Raw genomic sequence first — 19,107 nt, 5'->3', positions numbered from 1 at the left:
ACCCGGGGATTGGCTCTACCGCGAGCAGGGAGCGTAAGTAGTGTGTGTCCAGCTTTGTCTCGGGTTCTCTGACTGCCTCTTTTTACGTCATTAAGGAGCGACAGAACGGGGACCTGTTAGAGTCATCCAGTAGCACCAGACGGCCTGGCTACAGGTAATGGTGGCGTGCTGAGCCCAGCCGAGCCTGGCCCAACTCATGGCCCTGCGGGCACTGACCCGCGCTCTTGGCTCTCTGAGCCTGACGCCCCGGATTGCCGCCGTCCCCGGCCCAAGCCTGCTCCTGGCCACCCAGGTAATCCACCTTACCCGGGAATGTGGCTGTTTCCGTTCGGGCAGCCGGAGAGGGGGCTCCAGGAGAAGCGAGGTGGGGGATGCGAGTCTGGTTAGGAGTCACGCCGGCCTGTGACCTTGGATAAGTCACTCTCAACCTCAGCTTTCTCCTCTGTAAGTGTTGCTATCTCACAGGGTCCCTGGATTCCTCAGACAAGATACTGGAGGTGAAAGTGCTTTACAGACAAATGTACAGGTTTCAATAATAATTAACATTTATTGTCTCTCATAAGCCAAGCATAAGTAATAGACGTTTTAAATAAATGAATTCCTTTCAATCACTTTACAAATTAGTTATTATATTCCTATTTTACATATGAGAAAACATAAGTAGTCGAAGGTCATACACCAACCATTGGAGCTAGGTAATCTGGCTTCAAAGCCTAGGCTCCTTAACCATTATTATAACCATTAAGGATGAGTTACTACTGAGATTAGAGAATTCAGGGCAAGATACCAAGAATAGGAGCCTAACATGAAGATATCTCAAGGTTCCTAGCGGGCGACTGGTGAGTTACAGGAAAGAGAAGTTAAGTCTTACCTCCCCGGACCTTTCAGACTTATGGTAGAGTTTGGCAGATGCATACTTAAAATTCAAAACCAAACCAGCCTGGGAATTCAGCAGGGAACAAGACATAAATGATCTCTCCCCTCCATTCATATCTGAAAAACTCTCAGAAACATGCAGCAAAATGGGCAGAAGGTATTGATGCCAATGGTGGTACATGGGTGTATGGAAGTTACCAGCCCTGGAGAAGGGAGTTGTTTAGGGAAGGAAAAGTTTCTTAGAGAAGAAGAGTTTTGAGCCAAATTTGGAAGAAGATGCACCAAGGGGAGAACATTCCATTGAAGAAATACTTGAGAGGTGAGAGGATCAGATGAGGAGAGGTAATCAACACACATACACCTAGATGAACATTCCGAACTGGTATTTGTGCAAGCTGTGATGGGTGGAGTTTTTGGATAGCTGGTCTGGGACTTCCAGGAGGAAGGAGGCTACAAGCTAAACTTTGTGCCCTCTCCCTTGGTTCTCTGAAGCTTTTCCTTCAATTAGCTTTCAAGTGAAAGAGATTTCTGTTTATCTCTAGGTGACAAACAATGTCCTCCTTCCGCTGCCCTCTCCCTCGATGTTGCTTCCCTGCCGCCCAGTCCTTACCTCTGTGGCCCTTAGTGCTAAGTTTGTGTCCTGGAAGAGTCGTACCAAGTATACCGTTATGCCAGTGAAGATGAGGAAGTCTGGGGGCCGAAACCACACAGGTGGGAGCAAGGACACGAAGATTTCAGCAGTAAAGGGCAAAAACATGGCAGGATCCTAGGCCTGTATTTTGATACAGGCAGAGGAATGTAATTAAAAAGCATTTATTGGACTCCTTCTGCATGTAGTATGTGTGTAAGAGTGAGAGAGTAGAATACAAAGGAATAAACAAGTGGTCTGTGCTTCTAAAGATAATGTAGGTAGTTGAAGAAAACTGGACATACTCAGGAAGTTATATGACATTTCTCTTCACACCCTTCAAAAATTGACAATAGTTGAAATTGAACAGGAGTTACATGGCTCTCAGTAAACTTACTGAATTCAGTAATTTGTAGAGATTTTATCTGGATGTTTTATACAATTTCAATATCATAATTATGTTTTTACCAAGCTCCATGTAGGTGTTCACCCTGACCCCATTGTGCTGTGCAAATTTTTATCATTTTCTGCTTGTGTCATAATGTTGGGGAGTGCTGCTCTCTGCCTAGGATGGGTCTGTTCCCAATGCTGGGAACTGACTCATCTGACTGGGGTCATGTCCCTGCACTGTCCTGACCACAGGCCGAATCCAAGTGCACGGTATTGGTGGGGGCCACAAGCAACGTTATCGAATGATTGACTTTCTGCGGTTCCGGCCTGAGCAGCAATCCAAGCCAGGACCCTTTGAGGAGAAGGTCATCACTGTCCGCTATGATCCCTGTAGGCAAGTTTGGGATGTGAGGTGGTGGTATGGCTGAATGACTGCTCTGTGGCTTTTCAGGAGATGTGAGGCTGCCTAGATGGTCTGCTTACCTGTGCCTCACTCTGAACAGGTCATCAGACATAGCTCTGGTTGCCGGGGGCAACCGGAAACGCTGGATCATTGCCACAGAAAACATGCAAGCTGGAGATACAATCCTGAACTCTGACCACATAGGCCGAATGGCAGGTGAGAGATGGCTGCCAGATGTGTGTGGCCTGGGAGGCTGCAAGGGTTCTGGTGCTGATGAAATTCTGTCTTTTAGTTGCTGCTCGGGAAGGGGATGCACACCCTCTTGGGGCCTTGCCAGTGGGGACCCTCATCAACAATGTGGAGAGTGAGCCAGGCCGGGGGGCCCAGTATATCCGAGCCGCAGGTATGAAGAAAGGAGCTGCTTGGGATCTTACAGTTTGGAAGGCCAAGGGGTACCTGCGGTTGCAACTCTCTGAACCCATGGGCCCACATCTGGTCCAATGGCAGAGAAAAAGAAGGAAAAACAAGGCTGAAGAGGTGCTTGTGTTTTGACCTAAAACCTTACATGCATCCTGCTTCAGTGTTTCTCCTCCTCAGAGTGTGTGGGGTGTGGCCCCTTGGAAATCTGCCCCCCACCTCCTGCTCTGTGGAGGGTTGCAAAGCTGTTTCTCCCTTTCCCAGGGACCTGTGGTGTGCTGCTACGGAAGGTGAATGGGACAGCCATCATCCAGCTGCCCTCTAAGAGGCAGATGCAGGTGTGTGTGGGGTGCAGGTGGGAGGGATCAGCGAGGGAGGAATTTTTGGAATGTACCTAACCTGTCCAGGATAGCTCCCAGGTGTTTTATGTTGAGAACTGCCTCGAGCTGGGTCTGTCCTTTTCTGCCATGTGACTAGGCGTGCCTTGTCAGGCTGGCACCATGATGGAGTAGGGAACAGTGCCTTCTGTTTTCAACTACTGTAGGACTTGCACTCAGGTTCAATTATGTTGTGCTTTCCCCCTCTCCTCTCCTTTCTCTCCTTAAGTGTAAGAAGTCTCCCAAGAGTCCATGCCCTCAACAATGTCAGGCTCTTTCCCCCCACGGTGCATTCCCCTCCATCTGCTTTCTCTGTCAGGTGCTGGAAACGTGCATAGCAACAGTGGGCCGAGTATCCAACGTTGATCATAACAAACGGGTCATCGGCAAAGCTGGGCGGAACCGCTGGCTGGGAAAGAGGCCCAACAGTGGGCGATGGCACCGCAAGGGGGGCTGGGCTGGCCGAAAGATCCGGCCACTGCCCCCCATGAAGAGTTACGTGAAGCTGCCCTCAGCTGCTGCCCAAAGCTGATATCCCTGGACTCTAATAAAATGGCCCCCATTTTTATCTGTTTCTGGTTTTTGTGGGAGGGAGGAGGTACATACTGGATGGGGGGGGCCGCGGGGACAGAAGCAAACAACCGTTGGCGGAAGGAGAAAGGAAAGCAAAGTATGGGGCAAAAACGGGCCGTTCCCCTCTCATTTCCAGTGCCCCCGCCCCACCTTGCTCCGTGCCTTTATATGTAATGGAGGAGGGGGGAATAAATCACCTCCAAAGTCTTTCCCAATTCTGACTTTGGGAAGCGGGGAAGGCGCTTCCGGTGCCAGGAGGAGGGAGACGGAAAGGGCGGAGTAGGAGGTGCCGCGCGTCGCCGAGGTGGCACCGGCGGCTCCGCCCCGGCGCTCTCCCAGGGCCCCTAGCTTTCCGCTGGGCCTGGCGGAAATGAGCGGCGGCTCCGGGCGGGCGGGCGACGGGCCCCCAGAGCTAGGCGGGCGGCGCCGCTGGTTGGGGACAGGCCCCGCCCTGCCAGGCCCCGGAGGCCGCAGACCTGCGCGGAGGCCGGGAGCTGACGGCGCCACGCCCCCAGGGCGTTCGATCCCGCGCGCCACGCCCCCTGCGGCCGCCTGGCCTGCGGAAACACGCCCCCTCCCGCCTCTACGCCTCGACCCCTTCGGGGGGCCCAGGCGGGGCCCAAATCTCCGCCAGCGCTGCCGCCATAGTCTGCGCCGCGTCCTTAGCTCGGCGAAGGACAGGCCTCACGCCGGGACCCCCATCGACTTCTGAGGTGGCCACAGCCCCGCCGCGGCCCCCCGCCCCGAGTCCGGGTTTTCCTCCGCCCACTCGCCCACCGGGCCTCGCGCCCCCGATTCCGCCGCGCTTCGGGATTCTTGTTTATCTGGCCTAGCCCCCTCCCCCGCACCTTGCCGCGCGCCCCTGGCTTCTCCTGTCTTCGACCCGGTCCTACAAGCCTCGCGCCCCTCACCCATCGGGTCTCCTGTGCACCCTGTTCGGGGCCTCACGTCGCCCCCACTGGCCTTGCTGCTTAAGCGCCTCCAATCTTGGGCGCCTCCAGCCTACCAGCAGCCCCTTCTCCCAGCCCGTCGCGCCCTGCACCCTCACTCCACCACCAGGTCTCTGGGTCTTTTGCCCCTGCAGACTCACTCTCCGATGCTTCAGTCATTGGAGCTAGCACCCCTTCCCATAGTCACTCGGGGTCTCGATCCCCAGCTCCCCAAAACACACCCACCCCTCTGGGCTTCGCATACCCCCTTCTCAGGTCTGCTGGCTCCTGTCCCAGGGCCCTGGGATTCACTTTAATTCTAAGGCTGCCCTGCCTCCACTGTCCCCTTTCCTCTGCTCCAAACCAACTCGCTCCATGCTGCATGCAGGGCCTTGGAGCCTCCTTTTAGCCCCCAAATTTTGAGTTCTTTCAGAACAAACACCCCAGTGTTCCTCTGCGTAGGCCTGGCCCCACCCAGCATGCAGCAGGCAACTCCTGGGCCCTGCTTTACCCCACCCAGCCCGACAGCTGTTGCCACATTTGCTGTCCCAACTTCTGGGTGTCCTTGATTTTCTGACCTCCCCTCTCACTCTAGCTTGCCTATTCTCTTTTCCTTGTGTTGCCAGGTGCCAAGATGGTGGGGGAACTCCGCTACAGGGAATTCAGGGTGCCCTTGGGGCCCGGCTTGCACGCCTATCCTGATGAGCTGATACGCCAGCGAGTGGGCCATGATGGGCATCCTGAGTACCAGATCCGCTGGCTCATCCTCCGGCGTGGGGATGAGGGGGAAGGGGGTTCTAACCAAGTGGACTGCAAGGCTGAGCACATCCTGCTATGGATGTCCAATGACGAGATCTATGCCAACTGCCACAAGATGCTGGGCGAAGATGGCCAGGTCATCGGGCCCTCCCAGGAGACAGCAGGGGAGGCTGGAGCCCTGGACAAATCTGTGCTGGGGGAGATGGAAACCGATGTGAAGTCTCTGATTCAGAGGGCCCTTCGGCAGCTGGAGGAATGTGAGGGCACCATTCCTCCCGCCCCTCTGCTTCACACTGTCCATGTGCTCAGCGCCTACGCCAGCATTGAGCCCCTCACGGGCGTCTTCAAAGACCCAAGGGTCCTGGACTTGCTCATGCACATGCTCAGTAGTCCCGACTATCAAATTCGCTGGAGCGCAGGCCGGATGATACAAGCCCTGGCTTCCCATGATGCTGGTGAGGGGCAGTGTGGGGAGGAAAGGGGAGCAGGACAGGGACTGGGTCAGCTTAGCGTCTCACAGGTCCCTGTGACAGAAGCCTCTGATCTCATCAGTACGTAAATGATTCTGTTGCCCTTGTCTTAGGATTGGAAGAAAAGGAGGTGGGATGGTGAGTGTGGGCATCTCGGCAGAAAGGGGAGACTGAATCCTCAAGAACTTCCTGTTAACTGTCCTTCTATGCAGAGGAAGAGTTTAGACTATTAGATTATTGCATATGAGACAGTAATAGGATAGGATAAGATAGTAAGTTTTGGCTTTTGAAGCAAATCAGCAAATCATGTCATTCTTAGTGTGTGGCAGCAGAAGGAGTGAGAGAGTAGAGCGTCTAAGAGAGATGCCTGGGAAGGGCAAGGTTAGGGAGCTGTTACTGATTGGGTTGTGGGTTACAGGGACCCGGACTCAGATCCTTCTGTCACTGAGCCAGCAGGAGGCCATTGAGAAACACCTGGATTTTGACAGCCGCTGTGCTCTGCTGGCACTGTTTGCACAGGCCACGCTCTCTGAACATCCCATGTCTTTCGAGGGCATTCAGCTGCCACAGGTATTCTGTGCGGAGTGTTGGGAGGTGGCTGTGGACAAAATCTAGGGATCAGGCCTTTGCACCTGTCCACAGAGGACAGTGTGGAAAGAGGCACTAAAGCTGGAGCAAGGGGGACATAGGCCAAAGATTGTGTCCTACAGGTCCCAGGAAGGCTGCTCTTCTCCCTGGTGAAGCGCTATCTGCACGTCACCTCCCTCCTGGATCAGTTGAATGACAGTGCTGTGGAACCAGGAGCCCAGAGCTCCACTCCCGAGGAATTGAGTGGGGAGAGGGGTCGGCTGGAGCTGGAGTTCAGCATGGCCATGGGCACCCTGATCTCGGAGCTGGTACAGGCCATGCGCTGGGACTGGGCCTCGAGCAGACAGGGACCCTCGGCACGGCCCTCCTGTTCCATCTTCCAGCCCCAGCTGGCAGATGCAGGCCCGGGGCACCCACCCGCCCAGGCCCTGCCCTCCGTTAGGAGGTCAAGGCGGTTTCGCCCTCGCTCTGAGTTCGCAAGTGGCAATACCTATGCCTTGTACGTGCGGGACGCGCTGCAGCCGGGCATGCGAGTGCGGATGCTGGACGATTACGAGGAGATCAGTGCTGGGGACGAGGGCGAGTTCCGGCAGAGCAACAGTGGCGTGCCCCCTGTGCAGGTGAGCAGAGTGCGGTGGCGGGCCACCGTTGGGGGTCTGTCTTGGGTGGGGCATAGCTGGGGCTTCAAGCTGGGGCCTCTGGCGGGCCACTCAAAGCGAAAACCCTCAGTAAGCTGGGTATGGTAAAAGGGGGTCAGCAATTGAGAGGGGAGCTGTTTGGAGGGCTGAGAAAATCTGCCTTTAGGAGACTCTGAGGTCAGGAGGACTCACTCCCAGGAAGAAGACTGATACAGCAAGACCATCCCAAAAGTCAAGTTCAGGAAGACAGTGTGGTTAAGGCCAGGAGGAAGTGTGGGGCATAAGCCACCAAGGATAGGTGAGGGGAGAGAGCCTGTTCCCGTTTGGGGAAGGCATCCTTTGTGTGCGTGTACGTGTTCTCCATATACCACAGGTTTTGCTCTTTAGAGGTTTTTCCACACCTGGCCAGGTGGTCACCCTGAGGGCTGTGAGGGCTGTGTGTCCTCGTCATCGGGCCACAGCCAGTCATTAGGTGAGCTCTCTTCCCCTTCCCTCTCTTCTTTCCCATATCCCCCAGGTGTTGTGGGAGTCAACAGGCCGCACCTATTGGGTACACTGGCACATGCTGGAGATTCTGGGCTTTGAAGAAGACATCGAAGACGTGGTGGAGGCTGATGAGTACCAGGGGGCAGCGGTCAGCGGAGCTGTGGGTGTAGGTGAGCCCAGAGGGGAAGCAGGGATCAGCTCTGTGCAGAGGAGCGGCGGTCTGGCTGGGCGGGCAGTGACGTCCCTGTGCCCCTCTCATTTCCACAGCCCTGCCCTCCTGGCGGTGGAAGCCCATGGCAGAGCTCTACGCCGTGCCCTGCGTGCTGCCTGAGGATGAGGACGCTGAGGAGAGTGAACACCTGAGCCAGGCCGAGTGGTGGGAGCTCCTCTTCTTCATCAAGAAGCTGGATGGACCCGACCATCAGGAGGTTCTCCAGATCCTCCAGGAGAACCTTGATGGGGAGGTAGAGCTGCCCAGAGACACACAGAGGTTGGAGGGCTGGACTGTGACAGAGCATTTGGAAGACTCGGGATGGGAAGTGGAGGGTGATAGCATAAGGGCTGCAGGGGAGGGGTCTAGGATGTTCGGAGATGTTGGCGAGCTGTTTGGGAGGAGCCCCCATGAGAGACTGGGGATGGAGAAGGTGTATGCAGAACTCCTTTCCCCTGGCAAGTGCCTCTGGAGCCTCTGCGCCGGCAGAGCCGCCTGCAGTGAGAGCTTCTCCCCAATGACAGATTCTGGATGACGAGATCCTGGCCGAGCTGGCCGTGCCCATGGAGTTGGCCCAGGACCTGCTGCTGGCTCTGCCACAGCGACTCGATGACAGCGCTCTCAGGGACCTGCTCAACTGCCATGTCTACAGGAAATACGGGCTCGAGGCCCTGGCAGGGCAGCTGGCCTACCCATCCCTGCTGGAAGCCCAGGCCCAGCCTCAGGAATCAGCAGATGCAGCCAGAGTGGAAGGTGGGGTGCCAAACAGACAGCAGCTCTGCACACTGGCCTCTGGGAGGGCATTAGCCCGGGAGAGACGTCTGTGCTGGTTTTTGTGCAAATCCTGTCTGGAAGAGATGGCACTTTAGGAAGAATCTGAAATTTCGAGATAAGCAGTGAATGGAAAAGCAGACATTGTCCTCCCTCCAAAGTATGAAGGAGAGTGTCAAGTTAGAACATTGCAAGAAATTTGAAGCCTTGAAAGCCCTCACGTTGAATTTTTTCTATTGTAGAGAAAAACAGATTATTGCATGCTTTCCGATATAGGGAAATGCTCTTCTATTTGCAGATAGGAAGCTCCTTTGCTATTTTAAGAATACAAAATCAAAGGTTTGTCATGAAGCTGTCTTAAAAGTACATTAAGAGGGCTTCCCTGGTGGCGCACTGGTTGAGAGTCCGCCTGCTGATGCAGGGGACACGGGTTCGTGCCCCGGTCCGGGAAGATCCCACATGCCGTGAAGCGACTAGGCCCGTGAGCCATGGCCACTGAGCCTGCGCGTCCGGAGCCTGTGCTCCGCGACGGGAGAGGCCACAACAGTGAGAGGCCTGTGTACCGCAAAAAAAAAAAAAAAAGTACATTAAGAGATGCTATGAGATCCCCAAAACCTGGCGTTTAGGGGGAAGAAATGTAAAATATTTGGGAGAGAAATGAGGAAACAAGAGTTGAGAGTTATGAATGTCTCTCCTTTTATGATCTCTCACGTCACTAACAATGGCCAACTCTTCTGACTTTCCCTTTCCTGTAGCAAAAGAAGCCCCAACTCAGTGCCCCAACACTCCCCTGAAGCATCTGGTGGAGGGTTACGGTCTGGCTGGGAAAATCTTCCTGGATCTGGAGCAAGCTCTCAGCTCAGAGGGGCCCCGGGAGAGCGAGGTCAAGCCACTCCTGCTGCAACTGCAGCGGCAGCCCCAGCCCTTCCTCGCGCTGATGCGGAGCCTTGACACTCCCGTGGCCAACAAGGCCCTGCACCTGGCCGTTCTGAGGTGAGGGGGTGGTGAGGGGCGCTGCTGGGCAGAGGGGTCTCTGAGGCAGGCTGCACATCTCTCTCCTACTGCCCCCTGCTCCCCAGAATCCTGATGCGGCTGGTGGACTTTCCCGAGGCATTGCTGCTCCCCTGGCATGAGGCCATGGACGCCTGCATGGCCTGCCTGCGGTCCCCAGACACTGACCGAGAGGTACCCCTGCCCTGCCCTGAGGAGATGCTGAGAGGGGGAGGATACCAGGCAGCTTCTGGCAAGGCAGACCCCCTGGGCAGGGCTCAAGAGGGCACCATGGAGCCTTTGTGCTCTTGGTTTGGGTTTCATTTTTAAAATTGAATTGTAGTTTTAAAAATAGATCGTACGTTCACACAGTTCACAAATCAAAACAATATAACAAGGTAGAAACAAAATTCTCACTCCCACCTGAGTCCCTGTCCTCCTAATGCCACCCACATGCCCCTTACAAACGGTAACCATTTGTATTAATTTATGTATCTTTCCTGTATTTTATTTTGCAGATATAATCCAAATGGGGGATCTTATTTGCCATATTCTTTGTTACATAAAGGATGATATCTGTATTACATTAAGAGCCTCAGTGGCTCCTGTTTGGCTGGGCCTGTGAAGGAAAGGGGGGTGAAGGAGGCAGAGGGGACCATCACATCCCAGAGTCCCCTGCCACAGAGCGCTCCTGAGCACAGAAGGCTTGGGAAGCGGTCAGAGAACTAGGGTCATGGAGGCAGCGGGTGTCTGCAGCACACCCCTTTGGCGGCTACCCAGATTTTAGCTCTGTGGTGGGCTTACTGAGTGTCCACACATACATCTGGTCCCTCTCGGCCCCCTCTTTGCTGTCACGTGTCTGTGCTTGGGGGCTGAGCATCTCATAACACAGCCCCACAGCTGGTTCCTGGGACAGCTGGGCCTGAGAAGAAACAACCGGGGATGCCCCCTGCACCTATTGCCAGCGTAATCAGTAGTCAAGACCCCCAGGGTCCAGGGCACCTCTTGGCTTTTCCACTGCAGTTTGTTTGGTTCTCTAATTCCACCGAGCCCTCATGTCTCCTCATCCTTGTCTTTTTACTTCCTCACTCTGTGAACTGCAGTAGCCCTGGCACCCAGCACACAGTAGGTGTGTAGTCAGTACTACTGAAGACGCTTGTGGTCTGTCCCCTTTATTCACCTCCCCCTGCCTCCTTCCCAGGTGCTCCAGGAGCTGATCCTCTTCCTGCACCACCTGGCCTCGGTGAGCAGGGACTATGCCGTGGTGCTGAATCAGCTGGGAGCCCGAGATGCCATATCCAAAGCCCTGGAAAAGCACCTGGGAAAGCTAGAGCTGGCTCAGGAGCTGCGAGACATGGTGTTCAAGTGTGAAAAGCATGCGCACCTGTACCGGAAACTCACCACCAACATCCTGGGAGGCTGTATCCAGGTCAGGAGGGAGGGCAGGGGGAAGCCTTTGGGTTCACAGCTGGGTAAGAGTATGACACCCAAGCAGTGGCAGGGGAAGGGGCTGTGTTCCTGAAGTTGGAAGGCAGGTGAATCTAGTGAACCTGGGGGCGTTTGTTCCTGGCCCCGCTTTCCCAGCTGCTCCTGCTCTGCCAGTGTTACGGAGTTAGTCCCGCTGCTGCTGGGGTTTTTCCTCCACGTGCGTTTCCATGTTCCTGCCCCCTCCCCGCACCCCTTCTCTCCGATGTCCGGGCTGCAGATGGTGCTGGGCCAGATCGAAGACCACAGACGAACGCACCGCCCCATCAACATCCCCTTCTTTGACGTGTTCCTCAGATACCTGTGCCAGGGTTCGTGCCTGTCCCCCCGTCACCCCGCGTCCCCACACCTCCGTGTGTTTTCCCTCCACACCTGCCAGGGCTGTGACCGCCACCCCTTCCCACCTGCCCGCAGGCTCCAGCGTGGAGGTGAAGGAGGACAAGTGCTGGGAGAAGGTGGAGGTGTCCTCCAACCCGCACCGGGCCAGCAAGCTGACGGACCGCAACCCCAAGACCTACTGGGAGTCCAGCGGCAGCACCGGCTCCCACTACATCACCCTACACATGCAACAGGGCGTCCTCGTCAGGTAACATGCTCCACGCCTGTGCCTAGACACACACCCACGCTATCCTGTGACTTCCCTGCCGTTTGTCTTGGGGAAGCACCCACACCCCCCTGAAGGTGACCAGAGTCCCCTCGGCTGTGTCTGTGAGAACACGACTGGATCCGGTTCCGATTGGTCCCTCTGCCCTGCTCCCAGGCAGCTGGCTCTGCTGGTGGCTGGCGAAGACTCAAGCTACATGCCGGCCAGGGTGGTGGTGTTCGGGGGTGACAGCGCCACCTCCCTTAACACGGAACTCAACTCGGTAGGGACCCCTGTGCCATTAGGCCACCCCTCAAGGGATCCACCCTCCTGCCCAGACCCCAAAATGCCTATATTCCTCCCTGCTTTGAGCCCCATAGTAGATGAAGTCCATGCCTGTGCCCGTGTGGCAGCATCAGGCCCTGAGCAGTGAGGGTGGCATTAGGACCCCTCGGTCAGGACCCCCCCAGGGCTGGGGGAGGGAGGGACACAGCAGGCAACAGGAGCAGACTAGGGTTCTTTCAGCACTCCCATCCACACGCGTGACGGCGCTCTCTGCCTACCACCCCCTTGCCACCAGGTGAACGTGATGCCCTCCGCCAGCCGGGTGGTCCTCCTGGAGAACCTGAACCGCTTCTGGCCAGTCATCCAGATCCGCATAAAGCGCTGCCAGCAGGTGGGGCCGGGGGAGGGGGGCAGCCGTGGGCAGGAGGCTCTATGGCCTGTAACCGTTGCAGATCTTGGGCCACCTCTCCAGCCCCTCCTGAGGAGAGTATGGGGCCGGCGGAAATGGGCCTTTGCACATTGCAGGGCGGCATCGACACGCGCATTCGGGGATTAGAGGTCCTGGGCCCCAAGTCCACGTTCTGGCCGGTGTTCCGGGAGCAGCTGTGTCGCCACACACGCCTCTTCTACATGGTCAGGGCGCAGGCTTGGAGCCAGGACATCGCGGAGGACCGCAGGAGCCTCCTGCACCTGAGCTCTAGGTGTGTGTGAGTGCGTGTGTACCTGTGTGCGTGAGAGGGGTAGCTGGCGATCTTAGGCTGGTGGACTCTTAGGCCTAAGGAGTCACTTAGGTCTCCAGCCTCCAACACCTTCCTCCCCACTCTTCTCCCCAGACTCAACGGGGCTCTACGTCAGGAGCAGAATTTTGCCGATCGCTTCCTCCCAGACAGTGAAGCTGCCCGAGCACTGGGCAAGACCTGCTGGGAGGCCCTGGTCAGCCCCCTGGTGCAGAACATCACCTCCCCCGGTAACTGTCCCTGCCCCTGGCCCCTTTACTATCCCGTTGCTCGGCCCTGCTTATCAGCCCCTTCTTGCTCTGGCCTAGAGCCACCTGGGTTATGCTCTTGGCCCTGTGGATACCTGCGTTCATTCAGTACCCCCAAGCCCCCTCTTCACAGCCCAGGGGCCGCCTCCTTTCCCGTGTCTCCCGGCTGCCAGCTGACACCACATGGTCAGGAGGGACCTTGCTACCTCCCTTGCCATATCGCTCTGTCCTGCTGCTCTTTCTTGGCACTGCTGTCCAGCCCAGCTTCCCCACTGCCCTGGAGACATGCCCTGCCTTGGCTTGTTTTTCCCCCGCCTCCAGATGAGGATGGTGTCAGCCCCCTGGGCTGGTTGCTGGACCAGTACCTGGAGTGTCGGGAGGCTGCCCACAACCCGCAGAGCCGCGCAGCAGCTTTCTCCTCACGAGTGCGCCGCCTCACCCACCTGCTGGTGCACGTGGAGCCCTGCGAGGCAGCCCCTCCGGTGGTGGCCGCTCCTCGGCCCAGTGAGTGCTGGGGGCTCAGGCGGGAGCTCGGTTGGGGGCCTTCCCTCCCCCAACTACAGGTGTCTGTCCCTCCTCACCCCCCCCCCCTGCTCCCTGCATGCTCAACCTGTTCATCTTCTAGTTTGTGTCACCCCCACCTGGGAGCATCATTTTGGGTGGCAGAATGTCAGGAAAGAACCCCAGGCTCACCCTCGAATGGGGACCCAGGAGCTGAGGGCTGCCACCGCCTTGCCTCTGCCCCTTCCCCTGTCTCCACAGAGGGCAGAAACAGAAGCCATGACTGGAGCTCCCTGGCCACCCGGGGGCTTCCTGGCAGCATCATGAGAAACCTGACCCGCTGCTGGCGGGCAGTGGTGGAGGAGCAGGTGGGCAGGAGCGGCGGAGGCGGGGCGGGGCGGGAGGGCGGAACCGTGCCGTTGATTTGTTGGGTTTCCCTTCACACTGCCGCCCCTTCCCACCCTCCAGGTCAGCAGTTTTCTGACCTCACACTGGCGGGATGATGACTTTGTGCCCCGCTACTGCGAACACTTCAGTAATCTGCAGAAGTCAAGCTCCGAGCTGTTTGGGCCACGGGCAGCCTTCTTGCTGGCGCTGCAGAACGGCTGTGCTGGTGCCCTGCTGAAGCTCCCTTTCCTCAGAGCTGCCCACGTAAGCCTCCCATCCGCCCCTCCCCTGGGGCCTCTCCCCCAAAACTCTCCCTTCCCCTTCTCAGAATGGCCCACCCTTCCATTCCCACGCAACAAGGAGCATGTACAATACTAATATAGAGCCATGTTATCAAAAATTCAAAAAAACAGGAATACCCTGGTGGTCCAGTGGTTAGGACTCTGTGCTTTCACTGCTGTGGGCCCAGGTTCCATCCCTGGTCGGGGAACTAAGTTCCCATAAGCCATGCCCACAGCACCCCCCCCCCGCAAAAAAAAAAAGGAAGGTAAAAGAAAGAAATGACGCGCTTTGTACCATCCTAATACATCTGGGCATACTTTCTTCTACTTGTGTGCTTGATTTCACATAGTTTATTCACAAGTAGCTAAAATGCTTTATCCTGTTTTCTTTTGACCCTTACATGAAAAGCCATTTTCAGTGTTGCTGTTTGTCTTCAAATTTTGGTATAAATTCCATCCAATAGATGTATCAATACTATAATTTACTCCACCATTCCTGTCATTCCACAAATATTTAATAGGCACTTACAATGTGTCAGGCACTGAGATAAGAGCTGAAGATAGACGAAATCCCTTCCCTCAAAGTTTACAGTCTCCTAGAGAAGATGCACAGTTAAGCAGAGTGCCCTGGTAAGCAGAGAACAGCAAAGTGGGAGCCGGAAGCATGGCTGTAACAACGTGGTGTGACCATCTTTGTGCACATAACTTACAGGAATACCTCCTTTTATTGCTCTTCGCTTTATTGTGCTTTGCAAATAATGCATTTTTTGGCAAATTGAAGGTTTGTGGCAACCCTGTGTTGTCAGGTGATGGTCAGCATTTCTTAGCAATAAAGTATTGTTTAATTAAGGTATGTACGCTGTTTTTTAGGCATAATGCTATCGCACACTTAATACACTATGGTATAATGTAAACATCCTTTTGTATGCGCTGGGAAACCAGAAAATTTGCGTGACTTGCTTTATTGCGGTGGCAAACCTGCCATATCTCTGAGGTGTGCTTGTGTCTCCTTGCATTGAGTTACTATTGTTTGATTTTAGACATGCTAAATGTGAAAAAAACAGTTTTCAGGGCTTCCCTGGTGGCACAGTGGTTGAGAATCTGCCTGCTAATGCAGGGGACACGGGTTCGAGCCCTGGTCTGGGAGGATCCCACATGCCGCAGAGCAACTAGGCCCGTGAGCCACAACTATTGAGCCTGCGTGTCTGGAGCCTGTGCTCCGCAACAAGAGAGGCCACAATAGCGAGAGGCCTGCGCACCGCGATGAAGAGTGGCCCCCACTTGCCACAACTAGAGAAAGCCCTCGCACAGAAACGAAGACCCAACACAGCAAAAATAAATTAATTAATTAATAAACTCCTACCCCCAACATCTTCTTTAAAAAACAAACAAAAAACAGTTTTCATCATTTTAGTATTGTTAATGTACGCAGTTGTTAATGATTTTATAAGAGTTTTATAAAATCGCTGACCAGTTGATGAACCTGCTGGCCATTCATATCTCCTTCCTCAGACCCTCCCCCTGTTCCCACTCACCACCTCCGTTCTCTCCTTCATAGTTTTCCTGTGCTCTCCCCACTGCCCAGGTAAGCGAGCAGTTTGCACGGCACATCGACCAGCGGATCCAGGGCAGCCGGATCGGTGGGGCCCGGGGGATGGAGATGCTGGCCCAACTGCAGCGATGCCTGGAAACCGTCCTGATCTTCTCTGGCCTGGAGATAGCCACCACTTTCGAGCATTACTACCAGTGAGTGTGGACCAAGGGAGTGGGAGGTGGGGGGACGCAGGGTGACGGGCAGGGCCAGCCCTTGGGGCTGGGAGGCCGGGTTCCCGGCAGGCTGGAGTCCCGGAGCCGGGGGGCCATGCCGAGCCCCCACACTGAGGCTCGGCCTGGGCTGTGCGTGCTGCAGGCACTACATGGCGGACCGTCTCCTGAGCGTGGGCTCGAGCTGGCTGGAGGGGGCCGTGCTGGAGCAGATCGGCCCCTGCTTCCCCAACCGCCTCCCCCAGCAGATGTTGCGGAGCCTGAGCACCTCGGAGGAGCTGCAGCGCCAGTTCCACGTGTACCAGCTCCAGCGGCTTGATCAGGAGCTCCTGAAGCTGGAGGACACAGAGAAGAAAATACAGGTGGGCGCTGGGGAAGGGAATTAGCAAGTGGGAGGGTGGGAGGCACAGAGAGAGGCACGGGGCAGACCAGAGGAGCCGCTGGCTTTGGGGCGCCCTGTGTTCCGTCGTCTTCAGGTGAGCCACGAGGCCAGCGGCAGGGGGCACGAGAGAGGGACCGGAGAGGAAGCTGAGCTGGAAGCTGGGGCAGCATCGGCGGCCGGCGGGGCGGGAGAGGAGGCAGCGGAGGAGGAGGATGAGAACGAGGACCTTTACTATGAAGGGGCGATGCCAGAAGTGTCTGTGCTCGTCCTGTCACCACGCTGCTGGCCCACTGCCTCCATCTGCCACACGCTCAACCCCAGAACCTGCCTGCCTGCCTACCTGAGGGGCACCTTGAACCGATACTCCAACTTCTACAACAAGAGTGAGCAGTGGGCCGAGAGAACTGGGGGCTGGGACACTGGGAAAGAACCTGGGCTTGGGGGTGACCCCTGGGGCTGGAAGCCTTCACGGGGTAGATTTGAGGAAAAGGGCAGGAGCTTAGGTTCTGGGTGGGGCTACAGGCACCAGATCCCCAGCCTGTTGTCTTTTCTGTCTTTAAAATAAGACCCAGGACTCCCTTTGTGGGTGGTGGGGAGGATGGAGGCAGGAGGCACCTGAGCCCACCAGAGAGTGGTGGGTGTCTCGTTCCTGGTCAGTCATCGTAACCTAAGCTCCCCAGTGGGGGCTGATCCTGGGCTGGGCAGCGACAAAGGAAAGGGGGTGAGACTTAGACCCTGCCCTCAGGGAGCTCCTACACTCCTGGGGGAGACGTTTCCAGTTTGATGAGAGCCCCAGTCCTTCCTCACTTCATGGTTTTGTCTCCCTTAAAAATTGGGGAACTCCTCGAAGGCACTGATCACAGCCTGCCTGGCACAGGGTGGGCTCCCCTTACTCAGGAGGCAGACACAGAGAGGGCTGAGCTCTGGAAACTCAGACCAGGAACCACAGTGTCCAGAAACACTGGGCCCCAGACTCTGCAGAGATTAACGGGGACAAAGCTCCGCCAATGGTGCGTCCTCACCAGCCCCCCTGACTCCCTCCTCCTCCCTGACACTCAGGTCAGAGCTACCCTGCCCTAGAGCAGGCCCCGCAGAGGCGACTGCAGTGGACATGGCTGGGCCGGGCTGAGCTGCAGTTTGGGGACCAGACGCTGCATGTGTCCACCGTGCAGATGTGGCTGCTGCTGCATCTCAATGAGCTGAAGGTGGCCCAGCCCCTCACGCCTCCCTGCTCTCTCCCACCTGTCCTTCCTTTTCTTTCCCTCCACCCTCTCTGCTCCACCTCCTGGGGAGGCCCTGACGCTTCCCTTCTCTTCCTAAGGCCGTCTCCGTGGAGAGTCTGCTGGCGCGCTCGGGGCTGTCTCCAGACATGCTGAATCAGGCAGTTGGGCCTCTTACCTCTTCAAGGGGCCCCCTGGACCTTCACGAGACAAAAGATGCCCCAGGAGGTCTGTACTTAGGGCCCCGGGGCCTCTGCCCTGAGCTGGGGCCAGCCTCCTCGAGGCCCCCCCCACCAAGTGACCAGCGCTTATTTCAGGGGTGCTCAAGATTCGAGATGGTAGCGAGGAACCCAGGCCTCGGAGGGGCAACGTGTGGCTCATCCCAGCTCAGACATACCTGAAAGCTGAGGACGAAGAGGGCCGGAACTTGGAGAAGAGACGGAACCTTCTCAACTGCCTCATTGTCCGAATCCTCAAGGCCCACGGGGACGAGGGCCTGCACGTTGACCAGCTTGTCTGCCGGGTAGGCGGGGGTGGGCGTTGGGTGAGGAGGCTTTGCCGGGAGCAGGGGGCAGTCCACAGGAGGAGATGGATCCACATCTGAAGTCCCTGGCTCACTGTAGAGCCTCTAGTGGGTGAGGAGTGGGGTTGGGGTGCCCCTCTTGGCCTCGCTGTCCCGGGGCTGGGAGCTAGAGGTACGGTAAGCTGGGCGGCTGACGTATCGTTTCTCCTCCCCGCTCCATACCAGGTGCTGGAAGCTTGGCAGAAGGGCCCGTGTCCTCCCAGGGGCTTGGTTAGCAGCCTTGGCAGGGGGTCCACCTGCAGCAGTGCTGATGTCCTCTCCTGTGTCTTGCACCTCCTGGGCAAGGGCACACTGAGACGCCAGGATGACCGGCCCCAGATGCTGTCCTACGCAGTCCCCGTGACTGTGATGGAGCCGCACACCGAGTCCCTGAACCCCGGCTCCTCGGGCCCAAACCCACCCCTCACCTTCCACACCCTGCAGATTCGCTCCCGGGGCGTGCCCTATGCCTCCTGCACGAGCACCCAGAGCTTCTCTACCTTCCGGTAGCCCTGGAGACGGGCTCAGGGTTATGTAGGGCGGCGCTTTCTACAGAATAAAATGCAGCAGTTTGATTACTTGGCCTGTGTGGTGACTGCGAGGGAGCTGACAGGGACAGGGGCTTTCCTGGCTGGAAGGGAAGAAGAGCCCTCCGCTCTGAGGCAGTCTCATGAGGAGAGACTCATGAGGAGTCTCTCTTCGGGTGAGGATGGCAGGCTGGGGAGGAGGGTAGAGGGAGTTGGGTGTGACTGAGCATCCCCCTCCTGGCCAGGGGATAAAGTGGACTCCGGGGATGGGTCTTCTCGGAGGGTACGTGGTCAGAAGTGCTTTCACCTTGGCAGGGTGGAGATTCAAGCCCACCTTGCCACACGCTGGATGGCTTGCAACTTCGGCAGACCATCCAGCAGGGCTCCATTTCACTTGTTTGTGGAATGGGACTGTCACTGTGGGACTCACGTGTGGGAGCCTTTGACATGGTGAAGGCTTTGCCACCAAGTCCCTCTTCTGGCCACCACACTCAGCAGTGTGGTGCATGGCGCCGTCCCGAGGTAAGGCTGACAAGGGGACGGTGAGGTAAAGGACCCTTGCGGCCACTACAAGCACCCAGGACCCTAATGTGTTCCCCACGGACGCTCTAGGGTCTGGGTTAGAAGCTGACCTAGAAG

General features: G+C 56.7%; 2 protein-coding genes across 3 annotated transcripts; both read left to right on the top strand.

The window, feature by feature from the left end:
- Positions 1–95: 95 nt before the first annotated feature.
- Positions 96–3,659, top strand: MRPL2 (mitochondrial ribosomal protein L2). Its single transcript, XM_060162951.1, has 7 exons — positions 96–292; positions 1,419–1,587; positions 2,147–2,288; positions 2,398–2,513; positions 2,590–2,700; positions 2,979–3,052; positions 3,411–3,659. The coding sequence occupies exons 1-7, from the start codon at positions 197–199 to the stop codon at positions 3,621–3,623; spliced, it is 921 nt and encodes a 306-aa protein (XP_060018934.1). The 5' UTR covers positions 96–196; the 3' UTR covers positions 3,624–3,659.
- A 425-nt stretch (positions 3,660–4,084) lies between these two features.
- CUL7 (cullin 7) lies at positions 4,085–18,519 on the top strand. 2 transcript variants are annotated; one of them, XM_060162941.1, is made up of 26 exons: positions 4,110–4,377; positions 5,220–5,807; positions 6,241–6,392; positions 6,533–7,030; positions 7,566–7,704; positions 7,802–7,998; positions 8,270–8,498; positions 9,272–9,509; positions 9,596–9,701; positions 10,708–10,935; positions 11,212–11,302; positions 11,406–11,577; positions 11,752–11,857; positions 12,155–12,250; positions 12,385–12,560; positions 12,693–12,826; positions 13,166–13,348; positions 13,607–13,713; positions 13,814–13,996; positions 15,599–15,759; positions 15,923–16,139; positions 16,254–16,542; positions 17,219–17,364; positions 17,481–17,607; positions 17,697–17,902; positions 18,128–18,519. In XM_060162941.1, the coding sequence occupies exons 2-26, from the start codon at positions 5,228–5,230 to the stop codon at positions 18,449–18,451; spliced, it is 5,085 nt and encodes a 1,694-aa protein (XP_060018924.1). In that variant the 5' UTR covers positions 4,110–4,377; positions 5,220–5,227; the 3' UTR covers positions 18,452–18,519. The 2 variants fall into 2 exon arrangements, with proteins under 2 accessions (XP_060018925.1, XP_060018924.1); XM_060162942.1 differs by lacking the exons at positions 17,481–17,607; positions 17,697–17,902; positions 18,128–18,519 and having other exon boundaries at positions 4,085–4,377; positions 16,399–16,542; positions 17,219–17,359.
- The last annotated feature ends 588 nt before the right edge of the window (positions 18,520–19,107 follow it).

Source organism: Lagenorhynchus albirostris, chromosome 10 (genome assembly GCF_949774975.1).
Source record: "Lagenorhynchus albirostris chromosome 10, mLagAlb1.1, whole genome shotgun sequence".
NCBI lineage: Eukaryota > Metazoa > Chordata > Mammalia > Artiodactyla > Delphinidae > Lagenorhynchus > Lagenorhynchus albirostris.
This window is presented reverse-complemented; position numbering and strand designations above follow the sequence as displayed.